Raw genomic sequence first — 15,051 nt, forward strand, 5'->3', positions numbered from 1 at the left:
GGGACAAAGCTCCACATCCCACGTTTGTGCCCTTTGTTCAGAACTCTGGCAGGTGTTTGGGTGACACCAGAAGCCGCCCACCACTTCTGTAGGACCACAACCCACCCAAGGTTTGGGTTACTCGAACCTTCCTAACTGCCTGCCACTATAAATGGTAACACTTTTATCACCACCACAAACAGCCTGGTTAAATCAGGAACTGGCTGAGGTTAGGGCTGCAGCCCACTGAGATCATTTTGACTAAAAAACCTGAGGTATCACAACCTGTGTACTTCCATTTCTTTCTTGCTTTCTCATCCTCCTTCTCCCACAGCTGCTTAACTTTTTTTTTTTTTTTCCCCATTATTTAAATGACTCGTTCTGGTTTTTGTGTCTGCTAAAACAGTTCTAAAACAGAATTCTAAATGACATCTCTGAAGGATCCTCTAGCCAAGTGTAACACGATGACATTTGGCTCCTGGAGGTAAAAAAAAAAAAAATAACCCAAACCACAACTGTATAGCTTCAGGAACAGCCATAGAAATTTTGTTCCAAGAAATGGACAGGACTGATGTCCTGGAGGAGCCTGAACATTTAAGAGACAACTCTCTACACTGAACTGTAGCATGCATTGAATTTTCCTTTTTGTGCTGGGCCATGAAAATGTCCCTCTTGCCATCCACAGAGTAGAAATTTCAAGGTAATTTGCAACACAAGTACAAGGCAGAGTTCTGGTGGAAGTAACAGCAGCAAAGGGACACTGCAGGAACAGGATATGGATAAAAAACTCCATAAGGACTGCAAAGGACCTTTTGGGCTAAGCCTTTTCTGTAGCACTGGAGGAAATGGAAACGTCAGCCAGCAATGTCTGGATCATTTTGGCTAAAGAAGCAAATGAAAGACTTCTGGATACAGCAGTGTTGCATGAATGGCCCTGCTTCCCCTCCTGCAGAGGGTGGCTGAGAGCTGCAATCCCCAGGAATACCCACGGTTTGAGCTGAGCTTGTCTGCTCCCTCCAAGGCATTGAATGCTCCGTGAACGTTATGGACCTGGAAAGCAAAAAGGAGGATGAAGAAACTCTGCTCTGACTTGATACTCTTGACCTTTGCTTCCCTACCCTGTAACCAGAGGATCAGCCTGATTCAACCTTTCCAAAAAACAAAGCCTCAACCCAGTAAAAGATGACCCCAAATATCTTTCAGTGACCATCATCACAGTGGTTGGCTCCAAGTGAAAAAGCTGATTTCACAACATCTTACAAGATGAAATTCCAAAACCACTCCAAAGCTAAAGGAGTTGCACTTGGAAGAGGCCAGTTGTGAAATTTTCACCGTGAGGTATTTCCTAAGAGCTTTGCAGAGTTAACTCTGAAATTAATTTTATCAGGCTGAAAGGGAAACAGATGGGGGTCACACTGGGGTTAAAACTCAGATTTCTCCTCTAAAGGTGGCTCATGTCAGAGCAGCTGGGTCTGTACAACTCAGCCTTGGAGATGGGAAGGACACATCCCAACACTGACATCCCTTCAGCTTTTCCTGCAGCTGAATCCAGACCTGTGAGTATCTGTTTGCCCAGAGTAACAGGATTTCCATGCCCTGCACACGCTGTGACCTGGAGTCTGATCTCCAGCAACAGAATAATCCATGTGTGAACTCTCCAGACAGGGAAAGGCCCATGGCAGCAGCTGTAGGTCAGAGGTTGTGCTGCTCACAAGGTACAAAGAAAGGACAAAGAACTCCACAACCCAGAAACTCCTGACCTTAAGTCAGACAACAGGGAAGAAGAGCTTGGAAGGAGGATTTGGTCATGGGTGTGACAGTTTCACCTCACCAACAGGGCAATGCCATCTCCTTCCCAGACCCTCTCAACAACTGACAGCACGTGGATGTGTCTGTCCCATCCTAATGGACATCTCCCTGTTCCCAACACTGCGCTCTGCTGGAATTTCACACAAGCTCGACCATTCCCAAACTACATCTGCAGGCTGTGCTCATTCTTTATTCACTGTAAAAGGCATGAGAAGGAAAAGAAGCCGCTGGAGTGGGCTACAGTGCTGTGTTCCATTCTTGATACAGCTAAGAAGTCTCCTACAGAATATCTGGGCCAGAGTCTTTAAGGTCCACTTCAAAATGTTGGTAGATTCTCCCCTCATCAAGACCAAAATTCAAACCAATGAGTTCCTACCTCCAGCCATCAGGTAACCCAGTAAAGAGAGAGATGTGGAAATGGGAGATAATAATAGTCATAATTTCTACTGAGTTCTCCATTATGGTGTTGAATAATCCTGGCTTTAACCTTGTCAGGAGAGTCATCTGCCCCTGACAGTAAAAAGGCATCATGTGCTGCTCTCCTCATCCCTCTCCTCACTGGATTACCTGACATGCAGGAACTCACTGCATGAGTTTTAATTCTGCAGGTTTTCATTCTGATCTCATCTCAATGAGGATGAAAAATCTACAGGAAGTCTGCCACTGTTGTGCACAAAGTACTGATGAAGACTCAAAGCTCATTCAGTGCCAGATGATATTTAAATCTCTGCTTCAAAGAGACTGGTTTTTCTGGAGAACACAGCCTGTCCCTCCGTGGATCACAGTGGCAGAGTCAGTACCAACCCACAAAGAACAAACTCCCAGCACATGACACGAGTGAATGAGAAGCTCCTCACTCTGTAAGGAATATGAGCTTTTATTACATCAAAGCAGGTGGAGACAACCTGAAATATTCAAAGGTGCACCAAGACAGAGTTAAAGCTCCCCACACTTGCTGGCTCTCACTGCTTGCTGAGTCGTGGTAGCACCTGTTTGGTGAACATATCCTTCTTTAATTTGTGCTGCTGAGCTGCTGTTTGCCTGCAGCTCCCTCCCTGAGCACTCAGCCAGGAGCAGTTATCCTGAACTCTGAAAATACTCATCTGAACTTGTCCCAGTCAGGAGCCAACTCCACATTTGCTAGACAGGTTTCTCACCACAAGAACTGAAGACACTTGCTGCTTGTCTCTCCAGGCTCCTCCTTCGTGCTGATTCACACTCCAGCTGCCTTACTCCAGCACTCCATGATAAAACAATGGGAATGCTTCCTCAGAGCACCCATTTCCCACGCAGGCTGCACAACTCCCTGTTACCACTCACCTCATATTTTTCATAATCTCAGTGTGCTTTACAGACATTAAGCCAAGCTTATTTATACGCTAATATTTCCTCGTTCCCACACAAGATAATTCCTAAAAGAAGCCGGGAGCAGAATCAGAAGACTACAAAGCAACGCTTAGACTTGTTAGCATGAAAAAGGGTTTTGGAAGTGGGTGTACAAGGAGCAGACTAATGAGACGTCTGTGCTGAGGAAAGAAGATTACAGAGAGACTATGGGTAAGCAATGTTTAGGGTGAGTCTCAAGCTGGGTGTGCACATGTGGAACTCCCACCTGTGAGGCCAGCTCCTTGGAAGTAGGCTAGAGAAGTGCTGTAATCTGTCCTTATTGAGAAATCAGGTAATATTACATAACTTGCAGCACCTGGTGAAACTCTATCCACTGGGCAAGTGCATGCATTCAGCTTCTTCCCAGCAGGGAACTGGCAGTGCTAAGTCTAACTTGTGTTTCACGGAGCAAATTTGACTAATAGGTGTCTGCTATACAAGTAGAGTGAAGTGAATTAGAAAGAGCTTGGCTGCTGCTGTGGTGAACACAGTAGCCAGCACACATCTTCCCTGAGTGCATCACTGCTCCTCCACAAAGGCAGAAAGGTTTGTTTGCTGTGTTCATGCTAAAACCAGGGTTTTGCTGGGCCACAAACCCTCACTTCTAACTCCCTGCAGAGAGACAGCCACAGAGTTTTCCAAAAGCACTCTGAGTTTCAGAAGAACACAGCACAGTTGCTCTGTGACTGGACACTGCTCCTGCCCGAGCTGGTGGCAGCTGTGAACTCTTCCAGACTTGAGCTTACGTTGCAGGGACACACAGGCCTTCCATAAAACCAAAGTGTCTAATATTAAACCACTCTCACTGCATTCCCCTACAGCCAGGGAATTTTCAGGACTCACCTGTAACTTGTCCCCAAATGAGAGCTTGTGGATGACGTGAGTCATGTCGGGGTTCTGGGGCTGCGCCGTCGCGCTGTGCGTCGACACGTGGAAGTTACCAGGGACCTAAAATTAGCCAAGACAGGGAAGACAGGATTGCACATTTTATCCCTCAAGGCATTGCTGGGCTCTGTGATGTGACATGGGAATGCCTGGAACCATCCAGGAAGATGGAAGAATGTGTGATACCTTCCTGCAGCTGACCACCACCACCACCACACTCAAGTCCTGCAGCCCCGGAGTCTGGCAGCCCCACACTGCTGATGTTCCTGACCAGGAGAGGATGAGTGGGTCACTCCCAGCTCCAGGGATTCCCAGCACTTAAGGCTATGTCTTTCATCCCTATTAAAATAAAATTCCTGTCTCTCTTGCTCAATGTCTAACTCCCACATCTGGCATTTGCAAACGGGCCCACTGCTGCAGAGCAGCCCAGGAAGCTGGGATGTATTTCTCTTCTGGCACCAGTCATGAGCAACTTTACCTCTGAGATGGTGTGCACGAGTGAGTTTTATATGAAGAGGGCACCCCATACAAACCAATCTAGATCTTCCCCTTCTCTACCTGGCAGGAGCCAGCAGGAGCCTTCCTTTTAATTTTTTTAATGGAGGGAAATACTAATAACTGAAAAACACAAGTTTCACCTAAAGACTCAATTCCAAGGCAGAAAATGAGCTCTGGTGTCTCTCTGATGGCACCACTCTGCATGCATACACTTTTCAGGTCACTAGCCCTGAAGTCCTTCAGCAGATTCAGCTCAATCACTGTCACAGAGGGTGCAAGAATATTTTCCTATTGAGAAAAGGTTGTGAAATGAAGCAACCCTGAGGAGCAATCTGGCTGAAGGCAGGAGTGGGAGGGTGGTTATACAACTGGTGCCCAGCGTGCTCTCTGCAGAGACACCTCACCAGCAGGGCCATGGGAGGCCACATGCCCTTCCATGTGCTTTCAGGAAAGCTGATTTAATGACCTGAGGAGCAGCAGTGCACTCCTGGGAACACTTTCAGGTGTGGACACCAAGCTGTGTCATAAACAAGCTGAGCAAACAGGGCGTCAGGCCCTGCAGCAAGCAGCACACACCATCATCATCTCACTGTCACCCTGTCCTCCCTCAGCAGCTGGGACAGCAACACCCAAGTGCAAGCCTTGGTCAAGATTCCAAGGCTGGCCAGGTCCCACTCCAGCTCCCAGCTCAGCCTGTCCAATTCCTGCCAAGGGACTGCAGACTTCCAGGTCACACACAAGAGATTGGGGTTTCCAGAGCCAGAAGTCCTGGGTCAGCTCCCCTGCCTGGGACAGCTGTCCCAGCCACTAAATGAGACACAAATCAGCAGTGGAGGAAGCTCCTCACTGCCACATTCTGCACCCCCTCCTAGAGCTGCTTTGTGAGCAGGACACACCACATGCAGCAGACAAACCCCAGGTATCTCAGCTCTGTGCTCTGGGAATTGTCTGGACAAGAACTACCTTTCCAGAAGCCCTTTCCCAGTTTTGTGTACCACCAGCTGCCAGCGATCCTGGTGGCTTGGAGATGAGGAAAAAGTCCTCTTTTTAAATCCCTAATCCTTTCCACAGAATCAGCAAGAGGCCCTGTCTGTTATTTTTAGATGTGCTTTAACATGACCTGGGAGGAAAAGAAGGAAGTAGGATTCTGCAGCCTGTGGTACACCAAGAGGAGTGAATAAAGGGTGTGCCCTTCTTAGGACATCAGTGGGTCCCACCAGTGCCTCCCCCACCCCAGCAAGTCATCTCCAGCATTACATAGCAAGATTATTCAATCTTGAACACACCCATCCCAAAGAGGAGCCTCCTCCAGGCCTGGATTTTCATTCCTTGAGACAGAAGCAGAGCATCCCCACCAAGCATGCGTGGGGCCACGTGCTGTATTCCAAACATCCCAGCACGGAGCCCTGGCACCCTCCAGCAGGGAACATTCCTGTCATTCTGCAGCTCTCAGAACAAAGGAGAGCTGGGATGCAGCCACTGCCAAAGACCTCTCCACACAGAGTCAGGTTTTGGAGCTGCAGGAGTCGTGAGGAGTAAACACAGAAGCCCTTTGGCATCTGTAGGGTTTTCACACATCCCCTGAACACTGGGCTGCTGCACAGAGCTGCTCTCTCTGTTCAGCAATTCTGTCTCCATTACCTGCTCTGGAGAGTGAAGAAAACCCCTGATCTAACACACTCCCTGTGGGACTGGCCATGCAGCCTCCTCTCCCCACACTGACTCGAATTTCTGTCTGATCAGGGTCATAAACACACACACGGCAGGAGAGACACAGATTTCCAAATTTTCATTTCTACAAATGGATCCTGCCAGCATTTCCCCAGCCAGCACACCCTCACCCAGTGTCACTGCCACTCACCTTGTTGATGCTGAAATGGCCCTCAAACCTGCAGCCATCCCCATTATTGAGAGGGATCTTCATCGAGTTGTCAATGTGACCCACTTCGTGCCTTCCCATTTCATCCTGGATGTCCAGTCCAACCACTGCATGGGTGGGAGGGAGAACACAATTTTAAAAAAAAATCAAACAAAATAAGTAACAGGAAGGTTGTGTAGGAAAAGGATGTATTGCCTTTACTTGAAAAAAAATCCACACCTTTTTTCCTGACATTTGACTAAACTGAGGTGATAATGTCCTTTGTCAAAAATTGTTATACCCCAAAAGCTTTGTAACCAAACTTTTCACGCTGCCTATTTGACACAAACACACTTCCCATGTCCTGCCAGCTGCCTGCAATCCCAATCACACAAACAGAAAAACTTCAGGCAGACAAGGCAGGTGACTTGGGAAGAGCCAACAACCAGCTGGTGCATTCAGATGGAACTTGGGAGGTTTCTTGCTCCCAGACACAAAAAGGTTGGTATTAAAAAAAAAAAAAAAAAAAAGAAAGAAAAGAAATGAGATTCAGAAAGAAGCCAGTGAAGATCAGCCACTAACACATGGTCCAAGAAAACAGGTGCCCTGGCCTGGAACAGAAAGCAAAGGGATATTGGCAGAGGCTGCAGCCACTTATTTCCATCCTGTTACAGAAGAAGGACCACTGTACCAGTCTGGGCCCATTTCAAGTATTACTCAAAGCACAAAGAAAAGCTGCTAAGTGAAGGGGTACTCACATTCACAGTGCAGGTTTGGCAAACTGATGTTCAGGTTCACTTCTATTTTCCCTCCACTGTCTTTGTCTGGGTCATCCACGTAGAGCTCATTAACTCTGCAGGGCAAAAACACAAGTGGTTCAGGCACAGGGCTGCTTCCCACAGGGAAAACCCAAAAACTTGCATGGGGAAGGGGAAAAAGAGACTGGAAAGAGGAGGTTTGATTGTGTGATGGCTACAACGGAGTTACAGAGAGAAGGGAAAGCTCTCCAGGATGGAACGGGGGCAATTCACAGCTTAATTTGATTTTTTGCTTGCCAAGTGCAGGAGGCTTTAAACAAGTTCTGCACCAGTAAAAACCAAAACTTCTGTTCTGTGCTCCCTGTACCCTTCTCCACCCTGGGGTTTCAGAGGAGCTACAAAACAAGAGCCTAATGCTGAAGAGATGGCAGGTTATTGATCCAACCCTCCCCTCCCCAGGGCTGCTACTCCTTTTAGGCAGGAGGGAATCATGTGTTTTTCCATTTGTTCCACAAATAGTTCTAGAGAAAGGCTGCTCTCAACTACCCCCAGGAAAGCTTATTTGTGTCACTAATTGCCTTTTGTTACTGCCACCCAGCTGACAGAGCAGCAGCAAGAGAAGGAAGGCAGCATGACATATTTGTATTCTCCTCCTCAATATCACATTCCAGTCTATGAATGGCAACCTAAAGTGGTGACTAAAATTGAGGAGAAGGGGATTTGAGCCAGGAACAGATGGGAAGAAACATCCTGGACAGCAGGATCTCACACACTCTACACCAGCCTCCCAAAGAGTAATGTTGTCTCATAGCACCCACAGGGCTGGCACGCACCTCACAGGAGACAAAACACAGATAGAGAGGCAGAGCAATGCAGGAGTATAAATATTTACTGCTGGCACATACAATCCAATCCACACGTAAAAATAAACCAAAACAACCCCAGTGCTGAATGTGCTGAATGGTCCTGGAGGATCCACTCTGGGGAGACTCACCCCATTGAACTGAGACCATGGTGAGATTACCTAGAAGCTCTTTTGTTCAACAAATAAGATTTGACGATTTATCTTCCAGCTGGGCAGATTATAAAGCTATGGGAGCTTAGATTCAGGCAAATTACATAAAATAAAACCAGTAAGTGCTCTGCAGCATTTTTATTTTACATTCAAAGTGCACTAACTCTTTGACAAGCCCCACTGGAGAGTCCACATGCTAAGAGTCAAAGCAGACTAAGGCAGCTAGGAGACAGATTCAAAGTGATTTTGCTTTGGTGATACATCTCTGGGCCACGGTGAACTGTTTGCCCTGTGGATGCAGAAGAAACAAACCCTGACACTGAGAAACACACCTGCTGCCAGGTTTTTTGGAGGCAGTTACTCACAGGTCAGTGGGGTTTACAGACACTCATTTAAAACCAGCACAGCATTTGTCTTCGGCTTCACAGCCCTACCTTTCTCTGTTTTTAATTGGCTTGACAAGTTGCTTGCAATCATTACTCAACCTATTTTTCAAGTGATTAATAAAAATGACACAGAGGGAGGGGAAAGATTGCTCATCAGTGACCTAGTTAGCAGCTTTTTGGCTGAGCCCTCTCCTCCTGGGTGGAATGCATTCTCTCCTCTACGTGTTCATTACTGACAGATTGGGCAGATTGGATTAAGTCATATACCCAAATAGGGCCGGGAGGAGCAGCTCCAGCCAGGATGGGCATTAATCCCCCAGAGCAAGGCACCTCTCAGTGCTCCCATCCATTTCCCAGCTCCAGCCAGCCCATTTCAGAACCCCTGGCTCCTTCCCAGCGCCGTGCTGGCCGAGATGCCCAGAGGTGCCCAGCAGTGCCACGGGCACCTGGGCGCTCCTGGCTAAAGGAGAGTTCACAGCAGGGCTGGCAGAGCACAGTCAGGTCCAGCAGCTCAGCTCAACATCCCAGCTCTCTGGAGAAAAGCCCTAGCACGGTCAGTGTTTGTATTTGCTGATTTCTAACCCTGAACCTGTCGGGAACCTTTTGGTGATGAGCGAGTGAGAAAGAAATTTCTGATTTCTCTGGGCGAAATCAGAGGATGAACTGTTCACGGGGAGCCCGTGGGAGCTCTGACACAGGAAGGCAAGTGCTGAGGTCACTTGGCTGCTTGCTGGATCACTGAGGCACAGAGAAGTAGGGCAGCTTGTGCAGGTCACACAGCCCATTAGCTGCAGGTGAAGGAAACTGGTTTCCTGTCCCGCAGTCCGGTCACTGGACCAGTGGCTCCCAGCCTGTCCCTTGGGCAAGGCTCACGCTCACTTCCTCCTCCTCCTCCTCACCCAGTAGCCCCCTGCCCCTCTCCAACTCATGCTCCAAATTTCACAACCCAATCCATCACTGCACAGACATCAGGCAGCTCGTGACAGTGGATCCTTCCTTTCCTTCCCCTCATCTGAACCAGCAGCATCACCTTCCATGGAGCACCCATCCAGCTGGATCCTGCTTCTCCCTCCCAGCTCCAGGCACTGCCTCCTCATGGCATGATCAGCTCTGACAGCTGACAAATCCAGCCCCCAAGTGCATCCTTTGTGTCACTGATATTCCCTCTCACTATGGGGAACCAAGGGTACAATGACAACACACCACAGGCTGCACTTGGTGGGGCAAACCTCACAAGAAAGGTTATTTTTAACAAACTGGCCGTTTCTCTCCTCAAATATTTGGAGTATTGGAATTCTGGAAATCTCACAGGTAATGCAAATTTCCAGGGTCAAGGCTATTCCCTCCAGTGAGCCACTGGCACCCAGGTTTGGGTGGCAAAGGGCTGGCACTCACACGTCCCTTGCCATCCTCCTCCCCATGGCCACGAAGCCAAATTGCACTCACCCTTCCTACTATTAAATCAGACTCTCCTGGGATGTCAGAAAAAGCACTATTTACCCCCTCTAGCCACTCTCCCTGAAGGAATAAAGTCTCTGGTGGAAGAAAAAAAGTTGACTCTAATTTATAGCTGTCTGTCCTGGAATACAAAGTGTCCCAGGAGTAAAAGTGCCTTAACAGTAAATGTGGGATGGTCACAAGAGAAATAAAACCTGAGGCCAGGCAGAGAGAGGCAGTGATATTGGTCATATCGTGACTCCAAAGGCAGGGTGTACCTTCTCCAAACATGTAGGAGTTGGTGTTTTCCTGGCTGCTACTAAGGAATATTTGAATAAAAGCAGCACAGTGAAGGAGGGTGAGGGTGCAGAGCTCTGAAAGTACAATGAGTACACACAACAGGTGAGAGCTGGACCTCCCACCCCCACAGAGCCTCCCACCACTGACCCGAGGAACAGGAGGGAAGTTTCTCCATGATCCACACATCAGGAATCTGCTTCACTTCTAGAAAGAGCCACTTGGAAATACTTCACATTCCTGAGTGATGCTGCTGGGCTGCTTACTCTGTCTGCTTACAAACTTCCAGCGTTCCACGCAAAAAGCTGCAGGGACCCTTTGGCCAGATCATGCCAATGGCACGTGAGAGCCAAGGAAAGGGGGCCACAGCAGCCAGAGGGCACGCCATGGCTTCAGGGTTTTATCCAAAGAAAGTCCTGTTCCTTGTGCTTTAGGTCTCAGATTTATGGCACAACAGCTTCGTTTCCCCAGAAACAAAACTTCCACAGTAACTTCTTTCCACCCAGCAGCTCTGGCCACTAAATTCAGCAGTTCAACAGCCTGCAGCCCTTTGGATCAGAGGGTGGGCACTGCATCCACCTCCCAGAGCTTCACACACTGCGTGGGTGCCCTCTAAACACATCTGCCTTGTCCTCTGTCCTCCCTGTCCCAAGTCCCTTCTTCAGGTTTTAGCCTTTTTTCTCCCCCTTTCACAGCAAACAATCAGCCAGACTCCTCCTCAGTCATCAGCCACAGAGAAAATACAGCCACTTACTCCAGAAAGCTGCACTTTACCTTGTCCTCCAACTCCCAGGAGGCACCCTCTCATCTCCAGGACCCTGTGCCTAAGAGGGAAAATAATTATTCTTTCTTGAGGAAGCCCAAAGCTTCTCAAAAGACTTTCTCAGGTGAGCCCTCTTGGCTCCACTTGCCCTTTCAGCTCTAATCAACCACCTTCCAGAGACACAACCCTCCAGTGCTGAGATTCCTGCATCACCACATTTTCAGTGGTGCCAGAGCAGAGAGCATTAGACAAATCTTCTTTTCAATTTGTTTGAAGAAACAACAACAAGCAGGTCAGCAAACTCTCTGCTGCGTCATGTGTCTGTTGCTCTGACATTTGTCATCTTCTGCATCCCAGTCAGCTCCTCAGTGTGAAGGTGCTTGTCCCAGATCAGCTGTGGAGCACAGCAAACACGCTGCCCTACAAAGGAAGGGATTACAGCTCTCCAGGAGACAGGAAGAAGGAGAAGGGTTCGAAAGACATCAATGTAGACTTGAGTCAGGAATTGCAAATGACATCATGACACGACCTTCCGCTTCCTGCAAGCCCACACAGGGCACAGCAACCCCGCACAAACCTCCAACACCTCCTCTTAGGTAATCTCCACCTTGCCACGCAAACATCAATTAAGCTTCTTACCTGCCTACCTCTCTCAGAGCTGCTAAGGATTACATCCTTCTGCAGAAAAGGTTCTGTCTCAAGGTCAGTCCGCGGCAGGAGCAGGATTACAGCTCCAATTTCCTTTGCCTACAAAGCTCTGCTGCCTGTGCTGGGCTGCTTGGCTCCAGCTTTTCATCTGCCTCAAATGTTTGAGCCAGCGGGGTTGGAGGTGCATCTCCAGCTCAGTGGCAGGGCACAGGAATTGTGGCATCTCTTGGCTTGTGCTCCCAGGTTAGGGTTTGCAGCAGAAGGAACCCCTGTTGCAGCAGGATCACACTCTGCTGGTTGGTACCATTTCCACGGGCTGAGAGCCACAAAACACACCCCACACGCTCTGGAGAGCTGTGGGATAAAAAGCCTCTGAAGACAGGTCTGGTGACAATCCTGCTGCTCTGCAGGGTCAGTCCTGGGCATGCAAATGGATCCAGTGTGGACAAGGAACACTGCTCCCTGAAACTCCTGGGGTTTTGCTTCCTCCCACACTCCTGACAGCCTTCTTGGGGCTGTCCTGTTTCAGGCCAGGAATTGGGCTTTGATCATCCTAGTGGGTCCCTTCCAGCTGAGGATATTCTGTGATTCTGTGATTCATGGTTTATGCTTTCATGAAAAGGCAGTAATTTTACTGCAGATATTCTGCTTAAGTAATTAATTGCCTTGTGGGGGGCTCAGCTTTCCAATTTGCAAACTTGTCAATTCAGATAGGTTTTTGTCTGTTATTACATTAAAAAAAAAAAAAAAAGAAAAAAGCAAACACTGCCAGGAACAGTCTGTTGCTTCCTACAGTGTGCTGTGGCAGATGAATTAGTGTTGAGCACAAACATTCATACCACAAGCACCACATTCATACCCTCCTACCCCTTCCCCTGGCTGCCAATGCAAGGCAGACTACATTAGTTAATTACATCTTTAATCCTTAATGATGGAATACTTGGAAAACTATTATTGATCTTACAGGACATAATTCATGACCTAATTAGGGTGATAAAACTGTGAGATTATCATCTTGCCAGCTATTAACGTCTAGCACTGATCTGAGTTAATTAGAAAAGAGATGGGTGATTTCTATGCTTCTGATTTGCAGCACAGCAGCAGAGGAATGAGGAGGCTGCTATAGCACTCAGACTACTCTCAACTCAACCAACTGTTGGTCTTGCCCAGGAAAAACCAGACACATTTAACCCTTTAGCTTAATTTCTTCAACCATTTGAGTCATTGGCTCAGTGGGACAAGAGTGTTTGATGCTTTCAGATGTTCAAACTGGAGCACAGACCTCCTTTTCTTTATCTTCTGCAGAACTGAGGAGATTCATCAAGGTTCTTGGTGTGGAATCACTTAGGTTGGAAAAGACCTCCAAGATCATTGAGTCCAAGCCGTGACCCATCCCCACCTTGTGACCCAGCCCAGAGCACTGAGTGCCTCATCCAGGTGTTCCCTGGACACCTCCAGGGATGGGGACATTCCAGTGCCTGAAGTTTGGACTATGTCTTCAGTTGCTCTTAGTCTGGACTAAAAAAACCTAAAAATCAAGCAGATCCTTGACTTCCAGAGTTAAACTCACCCTCCCCTTAATGGCAACGATGGGTTGTGACTGAGAAAAGAAAAAAGCTCTTTTCCCTCACCACGACTTGACTGTGCTTTTCCTGGGAAGGATGCAGCCCCACCTAAGTGCCAAGCTTGGATTTCCTTCATGGCTGCTCACAAGCCTGTTAGGGTCACACAATAAATCTGGAAGATGAGCAGCTTGGGAGTTTTCTACCCTCCTCAGGGCTGGTCTCCCCAGGAAACCCGTCAGCAGCAGAAAAGGACATGCCTTTAGAGTGTGTTACCTCTTCCATGAGCTTCCTGCAGTGTCTTGGTTTGACTTCCTAACTGGAGTCAGCTCCTGTGCCCAGACACAGCCCTGGCTGCTCATTAGAAATGCCCACACGAGTTCTGACACAGCTGCCGTCCTCCCCACACAGGTAATGTTTGGGTTTAGGGCTGTGACTCTGATCCTCGAGATGAAGCTGTCATTTCTTGGCTCCCTGCCACCCAGACAAGCCTTCAGCAGCTGAGACTGTAAATGCTACCACAATGGGCTGGTCAAGGAAAAACAGCTTTGAAGTTGGGCAAGAGCGGCCAAACCGAGATTTCGAGTAACGCCAGGCACTGGGGCTGCTGCACTCATGTGAACGTGGAAGAAAGTCCAGCAGTGGGCAGGAGCCAGTGAGTATTTGGGGTCACTGTGGCGCAGAGCAGACCTTCTTTTCTCATGCTGCAGCACGAGCTCAACAAACCACACCAACCTCTTGCTTGAAATGCAGCCACCAAGGGAAGCTCTGGGTGCTGAGAGTGAGACAGGGAATCCTGTGGGCACCACTGCCCTGGAGGAGCTGTCCCTGCACACACCCCACACACAAAAACTCGGTGGAAAAGGGCTCTGAAAAGTGCTCAGCAGGGAATCTGCCACGTCTCTGATGTAAAACACCAGGCCAAGTGCTTACCTTGTCATCAAAATTGTGCAGCTCTCCCCACCCAGCTTGGCTCTGTCAAGTGCTTTAAGGGAAATATGACACAAAAGGAGAAAGAGTGATGCAGTCTCACAGCACAGCTGGCAGTGACAAAGCAGGAAAGTTCACAAAGTAACTGCACACCTGTAATCATTCAGGTCCTGGCTGGCATTGGGAAACTTCAATCTGGGTGAGGTATCTGCTGTAGGAGACTCTTAATACTAAAAAAAAAACCCTTGAAGCTTGCAATAAAAGTTGATGAGAACTGAACAGTTTGCACATAAGGAATCTTCCATATATTTGTAAGTATTTGGATCATGGGAAAATAAGGCTCAAAAGCCTTTTTGAGACAGTTTTTCCCCTGTTATTTGCTACTACCCAGTTTAATGGCAGCACAGAGCTCTCACAAGTTCCAGACCACGCAGAGCTCCCAGTTATTATTCCCAGTGATGAGGCTCTGCTGCCTCACAACACACTGCCAGTAACACCTGACTGAAAGGGAACCACAAGAGGCTCACAACAACTTGTACTGGGTTTCTCAGAAGAGAAACCAATGAGTAAGAAATGGAAAATAAAAGTTTACTCTTGCCTTCGAAGTCGCTGAACTGGGAAGGACTTGAAGTGACTTTCTGAAGTATTTCCACTGTTCTGGGAGAGCCTTTTCACAAGTGCTGGGGGTGAATGTTCCCAGCAAGAGTCTGATGACTTGTAACTCATCAGAAGGAGGCTGTCCTACTCTTTTGTGTGAGCTTTTGTGTTGGACAGTCCATGACGAAGCAGGTTCCTGCAGTCATTTGTCCCAGACTCTTGTGTGACATGCCTCTCTCAAAT

General features: G+C 48.1%; 1 protein-coding gene across 3 annotated transcripts in view; it reads right to left on the reverse strand.

The window, feature by feature from the left end:
• Window positions 1-15,051, reverse strand: part of ERGIC1 (endoplasmic reticulum-golgi intermediate compartment 1) — a 58,998-nt gene that overhangs the window by 13,874 nt on the left and 30,073 nt on the right. For all 3 annotated transcript variants that reach the window (XR_008433569.1, XM_053956298.1, XM_053956299.1), the window contains exons 4-7: window positions 7,174-7,268; window positions 6,419-6,543; window positions 4,018-4,122; window positions 969-1,029 (exon numbers count right to left, since the gene is read on the reverse strand). Coding sequence is in view for 2 of the 3 variants with exons in the window: in XM_053956298.1 (XP_053812273.1) it covers window positions 969-1,029; window positions 4,018-4,122; window positions 6,419-6,543; window positions 7,174-7,268 (386 nt within the window). In the remaining variant the exon portion in view is untranslated. The remainder of the gene's footprint in view (window positions 1-968; window positions 1,030-4,017; window positions 4,123-6,418; window positions 6,544-7,173; window positions 7,269-15,051) is intronic.

This window comes from Vidua chalybeata, chromosome 15 (assembly GCF_026979565.1).
Source record: "Vidua chalybeata isolate OUT-0048 chromosome 15, bVidCha1 merged haplotype, whole genome shotgun sequence".
Classification (NCBI taxonomy): domain Eukaryota; kingdom Metazoa; phylum Chordata; class Aves; order Passeriformes; family Viduidae; genus Vidua; species Vidua chalybeata.